The sequence below is a fragment of the Rosa rugosa genome, chromosome 5 (genome assembly GCF_958449725.1).
Source record: "Rosa rugosa chromosome 5, drRosRugo1.1, whole genome shotgun sequence".
Lineage (NCBI taxonomy): Eukaryota > Viridiplantae > Streptophyta > Magnoliopsida > Rosales > Rosaceae > Rosa > Rosa rugosa.
In genome coordinates, this window is record NC_084824.1 from 30222205 (window position 1) to 30237986 (window position 15782).

At 37.6% G+C, this 15782-nt stretch overlaps 1 protein-coding gene and 3 long non-coding RNA genes across 4 annotated transcripts; 2 read left to right on the plus strand and 2 right to left on the minus strand.

Annotated features, from left to right (window-relative positions):
• Positions 1–672: 672 nt before the first annotated feature.
• Positions 673–1286, minus strand: LOC133708510 (uncharacterized). Its single transcript, XM_062133976.1, has 2 exons — positions 964–1286; positions 673–887 (listed from the first exon to the last, which is right to left on the minus strand). Exons 1-2 carry the CDS (start codon positions 1119–1121, stop codon positions 743–745), a joined length of 303 nt encoding a protein of 100 aa, XP_061989960.1. The 5' UTR covers positions 1122–1286; the 3' UTR covers positions 673–742.
• A 654-nt stretch (positions 1287–1940) lies between these two features.
• LOC133712736 (uncharacterized) lies at positions 1941–2767 on the plus strand. The gene is made up of 3 exons (XR_009847581.1): positions 1941–2116; positions 2204–2504; positions 2624–2767. It is a non-coding gene; the product is annotated as an uncharacterized LOC133712736 (long non-coding RNA).
• A 466-nt stretch (positions 2768–3233) lies between these two features.
• LOC133712735 (uncharacterized) lies at positions 3234–5878 on the plus strand. The gene is made up of 6 exons (XR_009847579.1): positions 3234–3776; positions 3991–4035; positions 4584–4706; positions 4910–5017; positions 5174–5245; positions 5429–5878. It is a non-coding gene; the product is annotated as an uncharacterized LOC133712735 (long non-coding RNA).
• Positions 5879–7350: 1472 nt separating this feature from the next.
• Positions 7351–8208, minus strand: LOC133707937 (uncharacterized). Its single transcript, XR_009845434.1, has 3 exons — positions 7846–8208; positions 7520–7717; positions 7351–7424 (listed from the first exon to the last, which is right to left on the minus strand). It is a non-coding gene; the product is annotated as an uncharacterized LOC133707937 (long non-coding RNA).
• Between the last annotated feature and the right edge of the window lie 7574 nt (positions 8209–15782).

A 15782-nucleotide genomic window follows, 5' to 3' on the forward strand; every position in this document is an offset into this window, starting at 1 on the left:
GTAGAATTGTGTACTTTTCCCTATCGTGCAGGTGTCAAATATCGTATGAGTTTTCACATTCGCAAGTGATTTAGATACCTATCATTTATGAGTTTACATTTTGTGACTATCAATCAGGGAATAACTTAGGTACAATAAACCGTGGGTAAAATTGCATAATTTTGTCTACTATTCAGGTGCTACATATATTGACTAACTTTGGTAGCATAAACCCTAGGTAATATTGATAAATTTGCCTACCATTCAGGTGTTTAACATCTAGTGGGTTTTAATATACGCAACTAATTTAGGTACCTATTATCCAGAAAGTTCACAATTTGTACGTAAATCGTCCAACGAATGCCTTATGCACCTATAACTCCGGTTTCAGGAAATGCATTCTGCTACCTATACTATATGAAACTACTTCACGACCCTCCCCCCTTATGCCCAGGGAAAATCACAAACTACCAGACTTTCCCATAATATTGCCTCCAACGTAAAGACAACCCTATTCACCCCATTAACCCTGTTTAATTGTGCATAAAAAAAAATTATTCAGAAATAAAATGATTTCCACACGATCCATCGTGTTTTAAGAAACACACTTTAATCATACAAATTCTCAAACATTGCAAAAAATACATATACGATCACTTTAAGCATCCACAATCATTAACATTCCAGAAAAGACATAAAAACTGATGAAAGGCCTTCCAAATGGCATTCCTGTCCCTCCCAAACTCCTTTCACAAAGATGAGCCTAACCGTCATTGTTGTCACTTAAGAACCTTCCCAAAACATGTGCTCTCTGCTGAGTCATGGCACCTTTTTTAAAGGTAGACTCTAATTCAAGACCTTCCGATAATCGCTTGATAATGTACGTCACAGCAATCCCGTTGTCCACACTGTACATTAGAAAACAAATGAATAAGCTCATACACACACATTAGGAGTGCGGATAGTAAGGAACAAGATAATTACCTGGAAGGATCTTGTTTAGGACATTCCTTGCTTGAAATAATAGGGAAATGATGAACATTATTCCTTCCCAACCAGGTAAGCAAGTCCCTGTCTTTGTTTGATACATTGAACGTAAATAGACTCACTTGCCCTTCTCTTTTCATATGTTTCCATATCATCTTGCTCTTAATAATTGATTTACCCTTATCTTTCAAAAATGCCAAGCGTTTTGAGATTTCACCATGCTGCACATTATGTTGTCATAGAGGTAGAGCATTAATTGTGGTATACGTCATATATCTATCAACAAAGGGAGTTGTCCAAGTAATTCTTCACTGCGGGTGCCTAGGCATAGAGAGACATTGAATCTAGGTCCTCTATGTATGGAACTATAAACCAGCTAAGGTCATTGCCACTATTGCAGAAAAATAGTGTTACACAAAAATAGAGACAAACCAACCTAACAAAATCACATTCATTCTCAAGCCCCCTCAGTTTAGATACACTATGCCAAAAAGGCCTTCAGACGACACGCATCAGACAACATAAGTTTTGTTTTATGTCGTCTGAGTTTTTCAGACGACATAATTTTCTTTTCTGTTGTCTGAATATACACTAAAATCATACTGGTTTAATTTGGAAAAATGGTGAGCATTCAGATAACACATTTGTGTAGTTGTAGAAGGTGGTGATTTCATATCTCAAATTTGGATAAATGGTAAGCATTCAGACAACACTTATATGTTGTTTGAAAAGATGGGAAAAAACCTAGCAGAAATTTTAGATTTCCCTCCAACAAGTTGAGTCTTTTCCCTCTTAAGCGCCCAAACCTTATAGTTGACTAATTAATAGGGTGATATTCAGACAACATATAAGTGTTGTCTGAATAAGGTGAGTTTGACTTTTTTTGTTTTAGGTCTCTTTTGGCATAACATAAACCCTTCGTGTTTTTTTCATTCCTAAAAATTCTGTCTAAAACTCTCTGTCCTTCAGCAAAACCCCGTCTTCCTCTCCATCTCTCTCATTTCCTTCCCCAAACCCCGCAACCTCCCCAACAGCCACCGCAATCACTCTCAATCAAAAACCAACATGCCCCAAACTCCGCCTCTTCCTCTTCCGGCTCAACCCTCCGTTCAGATCCAATCCCCAGAAGGCTGCTCTCCCAAAAACAATGGTTTTTTTAATTTGGGCATTTAGGGTTCTTCTGATTTTGGGGTTTGTCTGGTTTCTTACATTTTTCTCATGATTTTTCTTACTGCAGATTGAAATTGATGAAATCTCTCTCGCAAAGGCAATGCTTCGAGGCGTGGCTGGAGGAGGTGCGACCAGGCCTGGACGCGTGGGGCGAAGGGAAGGCAAAGTGGTGAGGAGTGTCGACCACTTTGCTGTTATTCATTTGGGCCTTGCTGACCGTTAAAACTTGTAACTCTCTCTATAGTCTGGAATTGAAACAAAAGAAAAACAGAAAGCCGGAAACGCCGTGCAGAGGCTGTAAGGAGGATCCTTAGCCTCGCCTTCGCTCTGCCATGGATTCTCGGCACGCATCTCTAGGCCGCCGAACGGTACCGACCTCTTCGCCGTCAACGTTTTTGATTCTCTATTCGTTATTAAACTTTTGATATATGGATTCGGAATATCCTCTCTTCCTTATTTGCATTTGGTTCAATTTTGCATTTGGAAGAAATTCGTCAAAAGCGAGCTGCAGAAAGATTGAGCAAAACTTCTTCGGGACCCGATCTCAGCCAGATCCCACCTATCGGTCCGTTATTTATATTTTCTTCAACTTCTCTGTTAACTTTGGAATTGAATTTTACCTTCTATTATCGCTCATAATTTTCTGTGCACAGATAATGGAGGAATGAGAAAATCGGAGAGCGCAAATCGACTCTCTGAGGTAGGAGAAAAGAACCTTTTTTTTTTTTTTCAAGTTTATATGATTTGATTAACAATTTGCAATTCGCTGCAGAGATAGAGAGATATTCGTATAGAATCTTTGCATAATTGGTAGTTTAAGGTAATGGTTGAGTTCTATTAGTTTGAATTTTGATTTTGACTTGAATGTGTTCTTTTTATGCTTGTTTTAGATTAGGTTTGCCAACCTCAAGTAGTTATTACAAAACCATACTTATGTTTGCAAAGTGCTGCCGTGATGGAAACTTGGCCTTTTGATTCTGTGAACACGGATCACCTCCTTTGGAGTCTGGGATTCGCATACATCAGTTTTTGAAGGAGTTTTGAGCACCACTTTACTTGACAAGTCACCCATATCTATGACATCCAGTAGATGGGTATTCTGCACATCGATATTTATTGCGGATTGTTTTGCAATTTTAATGTTCCCGGATTTAATTTATTGAACACTTAAGTGGGGTTATATACACTATCATATCTATTTAGAAATTAAATTTTGTGTACGAGTATGATTAATTAGTCATTCATGATATAGTTTTCAAAATGATACAAGAACGGTGCTGATGTACATAGATATTAATCACTATCTTAAAACTTTATTATTCTAATATTTATAACTAGTATATAGAAAATTTTGCTGGTAGTTTGCATTAAACTGAGTATGTACTGGACTTGCTGTTGGACCTAACTACTTCATGACTTCAAATTTTACATTTTCTTTTGTTATAAATGAGTAATTGAAGGGAACAAGTTCTCAATATTATTAGCTCAATGGTGGATATCAAGGCAATATAAACTGTCCCTAAAATCATTTGGCCAAAATAAAAAAAGTCGCTTCATTTTTGTGATTTGTAAATATTCTACTTTTACCAGTGTTTGTCTTGGAGTATAGTGCAAATGTGGAAGCTATCTAGCTGCACAAGGTATATAACAACAAAGTTTTGTCCCCTTTTCTAGGGCCACAACTCATGTATTTTTTGCATTTGAAACATGCTAAGAAAACACTGAAATTCTTTTTTTTTTTTTTCTGGTATCTGGTTAATAGTTTCTTCATAGGAATTTGAAATACAGTCTCTTTGATGTGCACTGATATACTCATGGTCATGTTCTTTTTCTCTTTTCCCTTTTCTTTTGCAGTTAAATGCTGATAAAAGCCCTTTCCAGCTAACCTTTGTTAATCAGGTATCCACTCGATCTCTTTGACTACAGTTGCAATGTCAATGTTTTGGACAGCAGCATCTTGCTTAAATAGTTTCACATTTTCAGTTTTCAGAATGTTTGTATATACTTGTATGTTAAATGCCCGGTTTTTGCAATTTCCTTGGTATTGAGTGTAACAAGTCTACCAATTTTTTTACTTGCATGACATGAAGTTTAAGTAGCGATCTAGAAGAATAAGTAAGCGATTGATTACTCTGTTGTCCAACATTTAAAACTTGATTGTGTATGCTCCCATTGTGCTTGTTTAACAAAGATAACAATTTATGGATTTTAAACTAGGGCATGATTGTATAGTATGTTTTCTCCACCTGCAATCTACACTAATTGAAAACTGTTTATGTACTTATAAAATTCGTAATTCTGATGACATCTGGAAGTTGAAACCAACTTCATTGAAAAGTTACTGATGATTGTTTTATCATCATAATTCTATAGTTGGTGGCAAAGTTGTTCACAGTTAGCAATATTATTTATTTTATTTGTTTCTATTTTTGTGAGGATTTCCATAGGTGAAGCGATGTGCAGAGATGTCAAGAAAGCTGCGCTTTTTTAAGGATCAAATCAGTAAAGCTGGTCTGCTTGGGTCTATACGTCCAGTTTCACAACCAGATATTGAGTTGGAGGAATTAGAGGTCTATTTCTATATCGCTGCTCTAGCATTGTTCTTCCTCTTTCTCTGTCTGTATTCCCTCCCTCTGAGTTTTAAGTTTGCAAGAGTAATAGTAATGTTAAGCTGGAACATATTGTTTAAAATGGCACTAACCAATTGCACCCTTATCCATGGAGCAATTTCTTGTAAACTGATAACATTCATGTTTGTATTTCTTAATTCCAGTTTCAACTTGGTGAGCACGAACATGAGCTAATTGAAATGAACTCTAATAGTGAAAGACTTCGACAATCATACAATGAGCTCCTGGAGTTCAAGATGGTATTACAAAAGGTAATTTTCCTTTTTATTTTCTCTCCATATTGGTGGTGTATTTGCAGCCTCGTATCAGCTGTTCTGTTTTTAGTAGTTCATAAAATATTTGTGCTGCATGTGTGTGCATGGGTTAATTGATTTTGTTTTCCGTTTCCGATGGTTTTGAACTTTCAGGGGTTTTAATCTTTCAGGGGTTTTGTTTGTGTTGGAGTTTCTGATCGTAGTGATCAATTGGCCTGGTTTGAGGTAAGTTGTTTGCTGATTTGAGTTTGATTTTCGGTTGGTTTTTGTGGTAAAGTTATAGTCTTTGGCCATTTGAAAACTTTCATTGATTCTATAGCTCAGAGTATTCAGATAAACAAGAAGCCTTTGATTTCAAAGGTAAACTAATTAGGTCATTGATGTGTGATCTGTGCGTGACCTATGTAGTTTCGCAGCAGGAGATAGTTTCTCTGTACGAGAGGTTCTGTCAGCTCGATCATAGTGGCGGAGGTACGTGACCTAAGGTAAAATTCCAGTTTCTTGCTGTCTAAACTCACTCAGTCCTTGGCTGCTTTAAACAATTTTAGGCTATAACTTTAATTTCAGTTTTGTTTAGGTGCTGTACTCTGTATACTAACTTTCTATGCGAGTTTGCGTCTTTCAATATAGCTAATTCTATCTACTTGGATCATTCTCTTATGACAAGGCAATCCAAATATGGTCATGGCACTAGCTGGGAATAAAGCAGATCTAGTAGAGTCAACTCTCGGTCAATATGCACTTGTTGCTTTATTTTAGCATTCTTACTATGGTGTTTGAAAGCTTTTAAATTTTTTATTTTATTCTTTTCTTATAAGGGAACACGTAAAGCCATGAAAGATGTTTGTTTGAAATATAATCGATGTCAAAATTTTGCTTCTAGTTAGTTTGTTAGTCATGAGGTATCATCTTGTTTCTTGCTATGTTCTTGCTCTAATTGGGCTCGTCGTTTGAAGGTTTTTGTTGTTTTCTTTCAAGCTAATATGTTCTCTAATCTATTCTCTGATTTGCTTCAAAGGGCTGCAAGACATCATTTTGCTCTTTGTGCTGGCTTGCTGTAAGAAAATGGATCCTTATTTACTGGCTATCATTTTCATGGATGCCCACAATAGCAAAGACAAATTTAATCATGCTTTGGTAAGCTTTTTTCTTTTCTTTTCTTTTCTTTGGTAAGGACACTTGAGTAATGTGGCTTGATGTTTTGCTATTTTGTTTATTATTCTACTAAACTGCTTTGTCCTTGGTTGCATGATATCTGATCCAGCAAAACAAGGATATAACTTCATTCTATGTGCATATTATCTGCAGGGTTATGCATATATACTCACGCACCCCGGAATACCTTCCGTCTTCGATGACCACTTCTATGATTCGGGTGATTCCATTCATGATCAGATTGTGAAACTGGTACAGCAGTATGGCTAGCTAGTTCTTTTATTAACTTGTGTCTAGTAGAAATTCTTCCTTCTTTAAGCATTTGGACTTGTCTGCATGTCCAGATTAGTAGATATGGGTCATTTTGAATTGATATTCATGATTAGGTTTGTGTATATGAGACAATGGTGGATTAATGGAAATTGTAATGAATGATTTTGGATGTAGATTTTATGGTTTTGTACTTTCATGAATGGGCAATTTTAGTTTCCAGAATGTATGCATACCAATTGTAACGGGGACAACTAATATGTGTTATCTCAAATTGCAAGCTACAACAAAAGCACACCAAAATGTGTGGTTGCAACTGCACACAAACAACACAAAAATCAATTAGAAGTGTATTGTCTTTTTGGCGTTCGTACAACAGAAAATTGTAGTCTGAATGGAAAAACAACAGTCCCTTTGATATTCAGACCACAAATATTTGTCATGTTAATAACCTCAGACGACAGAAATATGTCTTGCAAATATGCTTCACACAATAGAATTTATATCAGAATGTAGTTGTTTTGTTTCTCATACAACACAAAACTGTTGTGTGATTACGTTTAAAGATACATATCGCAATGGTCCTGAAATGCAAAACTCATCAGACGACACAAGATTTTTATTTGTTTATGTCGTCTGAAAAATCAGACGACAGAAGTGTTCTGTCGTCTAATACCCCCAAGTTCTGTCGTCTGAAAAATCAGACGACAGAAGTGTTCTATCGTCTGATACTCCCAAGACACGACACCGTACTAGACGACATATTTTGGTTCATTCAGACGACAGAACTGTTCTGTCGTCTGAAGGCCTTTTTGGCATAGTGATACATCTTTGATTAGTTGCTCCAGGATCACCTTGGACAACCTTTTCACTCCAGGGAATCGTCTTTTAATGAAGTCAGAATCCCCTTTTCTCTTCTTCTGGTTAAGGTTGATCTCACGACCTTCAATATTCAAACCAAACAGTTCTGGAATGTCACCTACAGATATGGTACCAGTAATTTCCCCAAACTGAAACGAGTTTTTTTCCTTGTCAAAGCATTTTAAAAGAGAAACAATGTCACTATTAGACTACCTACAAGCAGAGTCTATTATTTGCCGCTCATAAAAAGCTCTAAACAAATCCCTGAACGGTGTGGACTCTATCAGATCAAGCTTCACTTCAGTAATATCTGCCCTTAACTCGTCGGTCATAACACGTCCAAACTTGAGAAGGTCGCACCTAAATTCCAGGTGGGTGTACTCTTTAGCCATCAAAATTAACTTGTAGTATCTATTGAGAAACAAGAAGATGAAACAAAAACCTGCAATCAAGAACTTGTATAGTCTATCATACCTACTCAATAGCAAAAACCTAGAACCATCACAAAACAAATACCTCTTCGTCAGGAGCACACACACCTTTTGAATAGGTAGCAACCACAATACTCATCAACCGTACCAATCGGATATGCTGTCGAACACAGGCAACCCACCAACCTCTGATTGTGCAATCCATTTATATCACAAGCTTGTAGAGATATTGACACCGGCTTTGAATGTACAGATTAGACTCTTCAATATGGAGATTACGTAACCTCCAACCCAGAGGAGAATTTTCAATTGCTGAAATCAAGGGTTGAGTAATTTTGGGCGACGTCTATGGGCAGCCGTTTCATGATCGACTTCCATCGGCAACAAATTTGGATTTTATTATCAATCATATTTAATAGGTGAATGTGAAATTTGATAGTGGCAGCTTTAGTAATTCTTAACAACATTGAGTTTTATTATTTATTCTATTTAATAGGTTTTTTTTTATTTTGCATAAAAAAAATTAATTGATTTGGGTGTATATTAAAACACTCTTATGGTTGGGTTTATTCTAAAAGAGGTGTGTCAATTTGGGTATAGAATCAAATTCCCCTAAACGAAAATAGTAGATATACCATAGGAAAATATGGGTCCTTTTTCCAACAGCAATAATCAATTCATTCTTTTATCTAAAAAATGAAAGATGATGAAAATATGCATTGCACAAAATCAATTACCTGGACGTGTCTTTGATCTTATGATCTTAGTTGCTACATACAGCATCTATGCTACTAATTTTACCACCTATAATGTAATCAACCACAGCATATACGGATACTTGGCATTTCAGCAAATCAACCAAAGCACTAAACATGAAGGTGATTGCAACTCATCTGAGTAAAAGATACTAGCCTTCATGTACTTCAATGGAATTTTGTTTGTGAACTATGCTTCAATGGACTAAGAATACTTGTTTCAAATGTCTCTCGAGTGGATATAGCATTCTCAATCATTTCATTGTTAAGTGATGAAATGCGATTAACAATTTACAGTAACACTAGGGGTGCACTGTAGATTGAGGAATACAGCAAAAGTGCACCTACTCTCATTTCTTTCATACAGTGAAGTATTCATCGGGATCTTTGTATTTTTTAGAATCGAATGTCGGTCAAAAACTAATATCAGGTTGATTGCAATATGAATTTAACAAATCTCTATGTCTATCTGAACAAGAGTACAAGTACTTTCTAAGAAAATTGAGGTATCAACCACAAGCTTTTTCCTGGAATTAGTTTTTAAAGAAAAACGAGCCCGTTTAAGACCCAAGGCTGGTCTTCTCTTAGTGAATTTCCACAGTATTTGCAGGAAACACTCCATTTAGGCATTTTAATGCTTGTGACATATCAGACTAGTGAAGTTCCGAAGTACCACCTAAAATGTTCTTCGCATGATCAATAAGACCACTCAGTGAAGCATGAATAAAGCACAGAAAACAGTTAACTCTGATTGCTTCCCAATGATTAAAGCACTATACCATGTCATTGACTCTAATTGTACACAGATTACATTCTCTGTTTTCCAGGACGAAATCCAAAAACTCGACCTTAATCTTCTATACATAAACATTACAGCCCTCATTTATGAAACCATCTCAGAACAACTACAGATTACAAACTTGACCTCATATGCATATAAATTATCATCTTACGCTATCTAGCTCGTGAAATTTCGGAAAAACAAAAAACAAAAGAACAAAAGGAAATTTTGCTCTTCTCATCAACCAAACACCGCAGTAATTCTACTTAAGCAGCCTAACATACACAATTGACTTGAATCAAAAATAAATTAATTTGAAGATAATTTCTGGAAGTAGAGTAAGGAAAGCAAGTGACAATGAAGACGAGTGTACCATGGTGGACTTGAGGTGGTGGTTGATGGCTTGGAGGTCGTGGTCGAAGTCGTAGGGCTTGGAAGGTTTCGATGAAACCATGGCCTTGGGGAAGGGAATGCAGCCCAGAAGCTGGTCGACTGCATCGGAGCTCCAATTGAGGTTAACGAGCTGAATCACCACCTCCGGCGCCGAGTGATTTGCCTCTTCTGCCCATTAAGATATGACTGAGAGTAGGGTTTTGGGTTTGAACAACTGAGAGAGAGAGAGAGAGAGGGGGGGGGGGGGGGGGAGGGAAGCAGATTTGCTCACCAGACGAGATGTCTGTGAGCTCTATTAGGCTTTTGCATTGATTTGATTCCATTTTCTCACTTTGCTCACATTTCCACCTTACCGTCTTCAGCTCACTGTGAATATGAGATCTAGCTGCATTCTCAACCAGCCAATGGTTTTTGCGATTGCTTCGTTATGGTTCACGACTTCAAGCACCAGATATTCTTAGAGCCCTAGCTTCGACATTGGCTTCAAGGAATATTTGTGTGATGGTCATGACCATCCATAACTTTGGCTGTTCGTGAACAACCTCCGTTAAGCGATAACAACGTCATCTTTTGGGGGAATTTAGCATTGAAGCTCGGCTGTTCATGAACAACCAAATTTTTCAATGCTTCAGGCCTCAGAGCATTTGGCAGCAGCAAGAACATCATTTCAATGAGCTTAGGAGAACCCTAATAATTACGGTCGTTCGTGAACGGCCTATTAGAGTTTTGGAGGGCCACAAGACATGAGGATTAATTGGAGAAGGTTGTATCACAGGGAAGGCAGACTTGTTTTTCCTGTATTTGACATCATCTGGGAAATTGTCTAAGAAAAATTAACCATAATGTAGCCTTATACCTGCAGATTTTCTTCCTCTTTGGCTCTTTCTTGTTAGAGTTTGAGCTTTAATTTGTTAATGAACAAACCACAATCAATAACACAACTTTGATGTTTGATTGAAAAACTGCAGTAGCAGTTTGAACTTTGAAGCATGAACAGATGAACAAAAACTCAGAAAACTTGTGTGCTTGACCTTTTGATCTGATTCACTACTTTTACATCAGCTAACATTTCCCTTATATAGGGTACAAAAGTTAACCTACAAAATATCTAGAGTTGAGCATATTAAACTAGATTAAACAAGTAAAAAATATCTAGCTTAATTTGAGTGGAATAAACAGTGCAGCAAGTGGAAAGGAAAAATATCTTTAACTGCAGCTGTTCCCTGCAACTAAGTATTCTGCTGTTAACTCACTGCAGCAGTTTCCTAGATGTAGTAGGAAAGCATTAATTCCAACATTTCTCTTGTAACGAAACGTAGCTTCACTGCGTAGTTTGTACCTCCTTTTCCTCTTTGTTGCTTTATTGCGTGTTCTCTCTTTCTGCACTGTAGCTTTTTCTTACCCCACCCCCCCCCCCAGGGCGACCTTAGAGCAAGTTCACCCGTAGTCAAGAAAAGGCAAAGTCGAGAAGTCAAGAATTCGACCAGTCAAGTTACTATTCACTGCCACTGGACATAGGTTTGCACCAGTTTTTTTTCTTACCCGATCAACACTGTTCACTTTTCAATGTTCATATATACTGTTCACTACTCTTGCTGTTCACCAGTGGGTTTTACTGTTTAGATTCACTGTTCATTATTTTATTTTTTAACTGTTCATTAAAAACCCCAGCAGCTGCTCCAGTACTAGCGACACCTGCAGCACCAGCCTCCAGCCCAACCTCTCCCTCCAGACGCTGTCATCTGTCCCCTCCCTTCAGAAGCTCATCTCCCAACTCGACGCCCCAAACCTCTCCGTCTCTCACCTCTGCTTCACCTCCCAACAGTCGGTGCTTTTAAGTTCCAGACCTTGAAGATTTGGCGGGACTCCAACCTCCGCTGCGTGGAGTCCGTCAAGGCGCACGAGGACGCCGTGAGCGCGGTGGTGGTGGCGAAGGACGGGACCGTCTACACAGGTCGGCGGACCGTCGGAGCTGGGTGTGGGCGAGACTGCAAGACGAGAAGTGCCACGTGTTGGTGGCGACGCTGGAGAAGCACAAGTCGGCGGTCGTCCTTCGCGTCTCTCTCTGGCCGTCAGTGGCTGACGTCAGCCATATGGGGAGCTCGGGCCGAGTTGGCAGCAAACTTGACTGGGTAGGAAAATAGTCATGCACTTGACTATTTTCTTGGCTGTAGTCAAGAAGGGGTGGGTTTTGCCCGGTCAAGCTTCCACCTGTGGAAGGGAGGATTTTGCAAAGAAAGTCACCACATCAGCTTTTTCATGACTATGACCAGTCAAGAGCAAACCAGTGGACTTGCTCTTAGAGAGCCTTTTTATAGGCTTTCGAGAGGCTAATGATCATATCACAGCCTTTTGTTCAAATTTCAATAGCTCTCTTTATCACCTCATTCCAAAGGTTTACTTCAACAGCTGCAAATCCCAACTTTTACGAGAGATTAAAAACCATTCGATGATTTTTTCTCCTCCTCATCTTTTTGTTTGGAGCTTGGAAGCCCATCCCATGCTATTTGCTGCATTTTGTAGTGCTCGAACACAACTAGGGCTTTATCCTCTTTGGCTATAACAAAACAATTTAAAGGTTTGTGTTACAAAATAATTTATTATTTTTTTGGAGATAATTAAGCAAAGCCAATACTTATGAGAGCTACTGGACTCTCGCAATGATGCATTAGACCCATTTTTGCATTTTGGGTTTGTGAAATTTTTTATCTCCATAGTTGCCTCCTCAAGCGTCGTGCGTGGAATGACTTTGCGCATACTGACAACTTCTTTTTGAAATGATGTGCATTCTGACAAAGTTGCATTTATATTTGATTGCAACTCATCCTCCTGTGATTTGTAGTTAATACTCGTACAAGGAGTTCTTCAATGGTGCAAGGATTGGCACAATTAGATCGCAACCTGTTGGTGAAGAGAATATGATTTTGAAGATTTCGTGGCTGGATCTAGAATTTGAGACTAGACTGCCTACGTACCCATTTAAGGGATCAAGTTGTACGTAGTTCCCAAGAATTAATTTTTTTTTTTTTAAGCACCTTTGGGAAACTAGTTTGTTCGAAGGCAAATTTGGATTTCACTTTGGCGACGATGTCTGCACCTTAGTTTCCTTGTTTTGACCATCTTTTGGATTGTGTCCTTCAAAACGAAACAATCCTTTGTTGAATGACATACAATTCGATGGTACTGGCAAAATCTGGGGTGGTTAATCTTGTTGACTTCACTTCATCGTTTTGGTTCAGGAAGCTCAATAGCTTGTGCATTGATGAGCTCACTGAAAATTTGTTCGACGTCGGCATCATCGAAAGAGTACTTGACTTCTTTTCTTTCTTTAAGAGTGAGATTTCTAGACCTGAAAGTACCAAATAGAACAATATTGTACTATAATCAATAGAACTGCTTAACAATGAAATCACTATATCAAGAAGGACACAGAAAATTTGCTGACGCAGTGTAAACCTCTCCACTGAGGAAACTTCACTGCATGGCTTTTAACGTAGCCAACACGAAAGATTAATCCAATATGAATCAATTGAGTTTATAATATACAAGTAGTGTTGTTCATAACAAACACTTTCACTTAGCAACAAATGCTAACTTGATTTATAATTGTTCTAACTCCTAACTAGATCAACACGTACAACATTTTAGGCAATCTATCTTCAATCCTTCCTTGCACTCAAACGTATCACTGATCTTGAGAATGATTTATGAGCATGACAGATTATGCAAGAGAATACATGAAACAAATAGTGAGAGTTTTCAGAAACTGATTTGAACAAAAAGGTAGTTCAAGAGAGAACAAGTTTTTGCATAAAAAACTCTACCTATTAACTTCAGTTCAAAAACCTTTTATAAGAGATGAAGACTCCCCCTCAAACAAAAAATCTTTTTGCACCACAGAATAAGATATGTAAGTAAGGTTTAAAACTGAATTCAATTCTTCCTATCTTTGTGTAAATCTGATCTCTACTTGATATGCATGCCGAAAACCTTTTGAAGAGGATAAGCATATAAGATCCATTTATTCAATAGACAAATCAATTTGATTTATGCAAAATGATATGAAGTGAATCCTACCATTAATTCAAGATCAGTGATAGTGATTCTCCTTGATTTTCTCTTGATGATCCAATCTTGCTGATTTCTTCCATTCTCTTTAAGACTCCGAACATGTAGGAGATAGAGATACTCTCCTAGTGCTTTGCATTTTCTAATTTCTTTGTGGCTTTGGGAAAGTCATGTGTTGAGTAGGGATAGTCCAATATACTTACAAGACCCTTCTTTTCCTTTGCATGTGTTTGACTTGGTGTCAATTTTGACAAAGGTTGCCAGCGACTCATCTGTGTTGTCAACTCTATGGTCTTTAAAGCATGACTTTTGTGTCATAAACTTTTTACGGCCGACTTGTCTTTCAATATTACTAGCTTTTGAGACCAGTGCTTCAAATGTTTGAGGTTTTGTGGTGCTAACAAAAGTTGCTATCTCTGGTAAGAGATTGTTTGAGCACATTTGTACTGCCGAAAGCTCTGTCAATTTTTTTTAGTATTGGAGGTTTAAGCTCCTCCATCTGGAAATGAATTCATTGGTGCTTTCATCAAACTTCTGTTTAGTGTTAGCCAAGTCAATAATCGAGACTTTCTTTTTGGAGTTGACAAGATGCAGTTGAATCATCCATCTTAGTCTTCTCGTGATTCCACTTTCAGTATTCTCTTAGTTTTTGGGACTAATTGATGAGAATAATAAGTGTATCATAAGGGACCATATACACATATATAAATGGAGGCCTGTTTTAGAGAGGACCTCCTTACTTTAAGAATTTAAGGATTTTTGTTATTTACATAAGTATATGATCTAATTTAATGATCTCAACCATTGATCCTATAGATTCCTATTCAAGAATGATGTCTACAAAAAATCAACCAAATCCATAATCATTTGGTCATTCAAAATTGTGTAAACAAATGTAATCCGTTAGATAAAATTAAAATGAACATTGTGTTAATCAAATGGTTAAACGTTTTTCAATTTGCATGGCTAATTTTTTGTAGGCTTCATATGTGTGTAGGTAACTAAAGAATGAGTGTGCTACGCCCCTATTTTTAAACATAAATAAAAATCAATATAATCCAAGAATTATACTTGCGTGATGGTATACAAAATACTTGAAAAACTTTTTTCCTTTTAAACCAAGTACATACTGATGCCCTGAACCCATTATGTCAATACAGACTTGCTCCACAGAGTTATGTATTACACAAGTTTACGAATTAAATTGCCACAACAAAATAATAAGTAAATGCTCCTTAGAGCTTACTACATAGCGGAAGTCTTAACAACGGTAAGGTCACAAAATTGGCTTCCTACTATAAAGCTGCAACTATCAGATATCTGCTTCAATCACGATTACCCTGACCTGTAGGATTAACTCCTACACCATCGAAAAGTGCACCGGGTTGTCACACAATAAATCTGGTAAGCTTATGAAAGCTTGTATGAGTAAACTCAAATACAGAAACCCAAACAACTCACACGAAATAAGGAAACCCTTTCAACTCAAAAAAAGGAACACATACCATGATTCCTTAAAAACCCTGTATAAAGAAACAACACAAGTCACCCCGTGACAAAATCATATAAATGTTGACCCAACAATTAAAATATGATTATCATAACCACCCTGGTCAATAAAACTTAAAGAAGAAACTCACGCAAGCAACACACGCAATGAATCCTTCCAAAACTCAACACTTTTTCCTAAAAGGACAATACACAAGTCACCCCGTGACAAAATTATATATAAATTGTTGCCCCAACAATTAAGTATGGAAAACAAGTCCACCCTGGACAATAAAAGAAAGAATACCCTGAAACTCCCTTTTAAAATACGTACTCTTGAGTCTCAAGTAACTCCCAGCTACCCCCTATGAGATACAATGGCAACAGACTAGATCTCTAGCTGATCGTAACCACTCACCGTGCCAAAGGCGTGGTGTCCCGATATATTTGCCTGAGGTCACTCCCAGCGACCCCGGATCCTCAGGTCACCCGACCTTCAAACCAAAACATTTAAAAGCAGTCACTCAGCACCAAAATGTTACTCAACTCTCAAAGGAGAC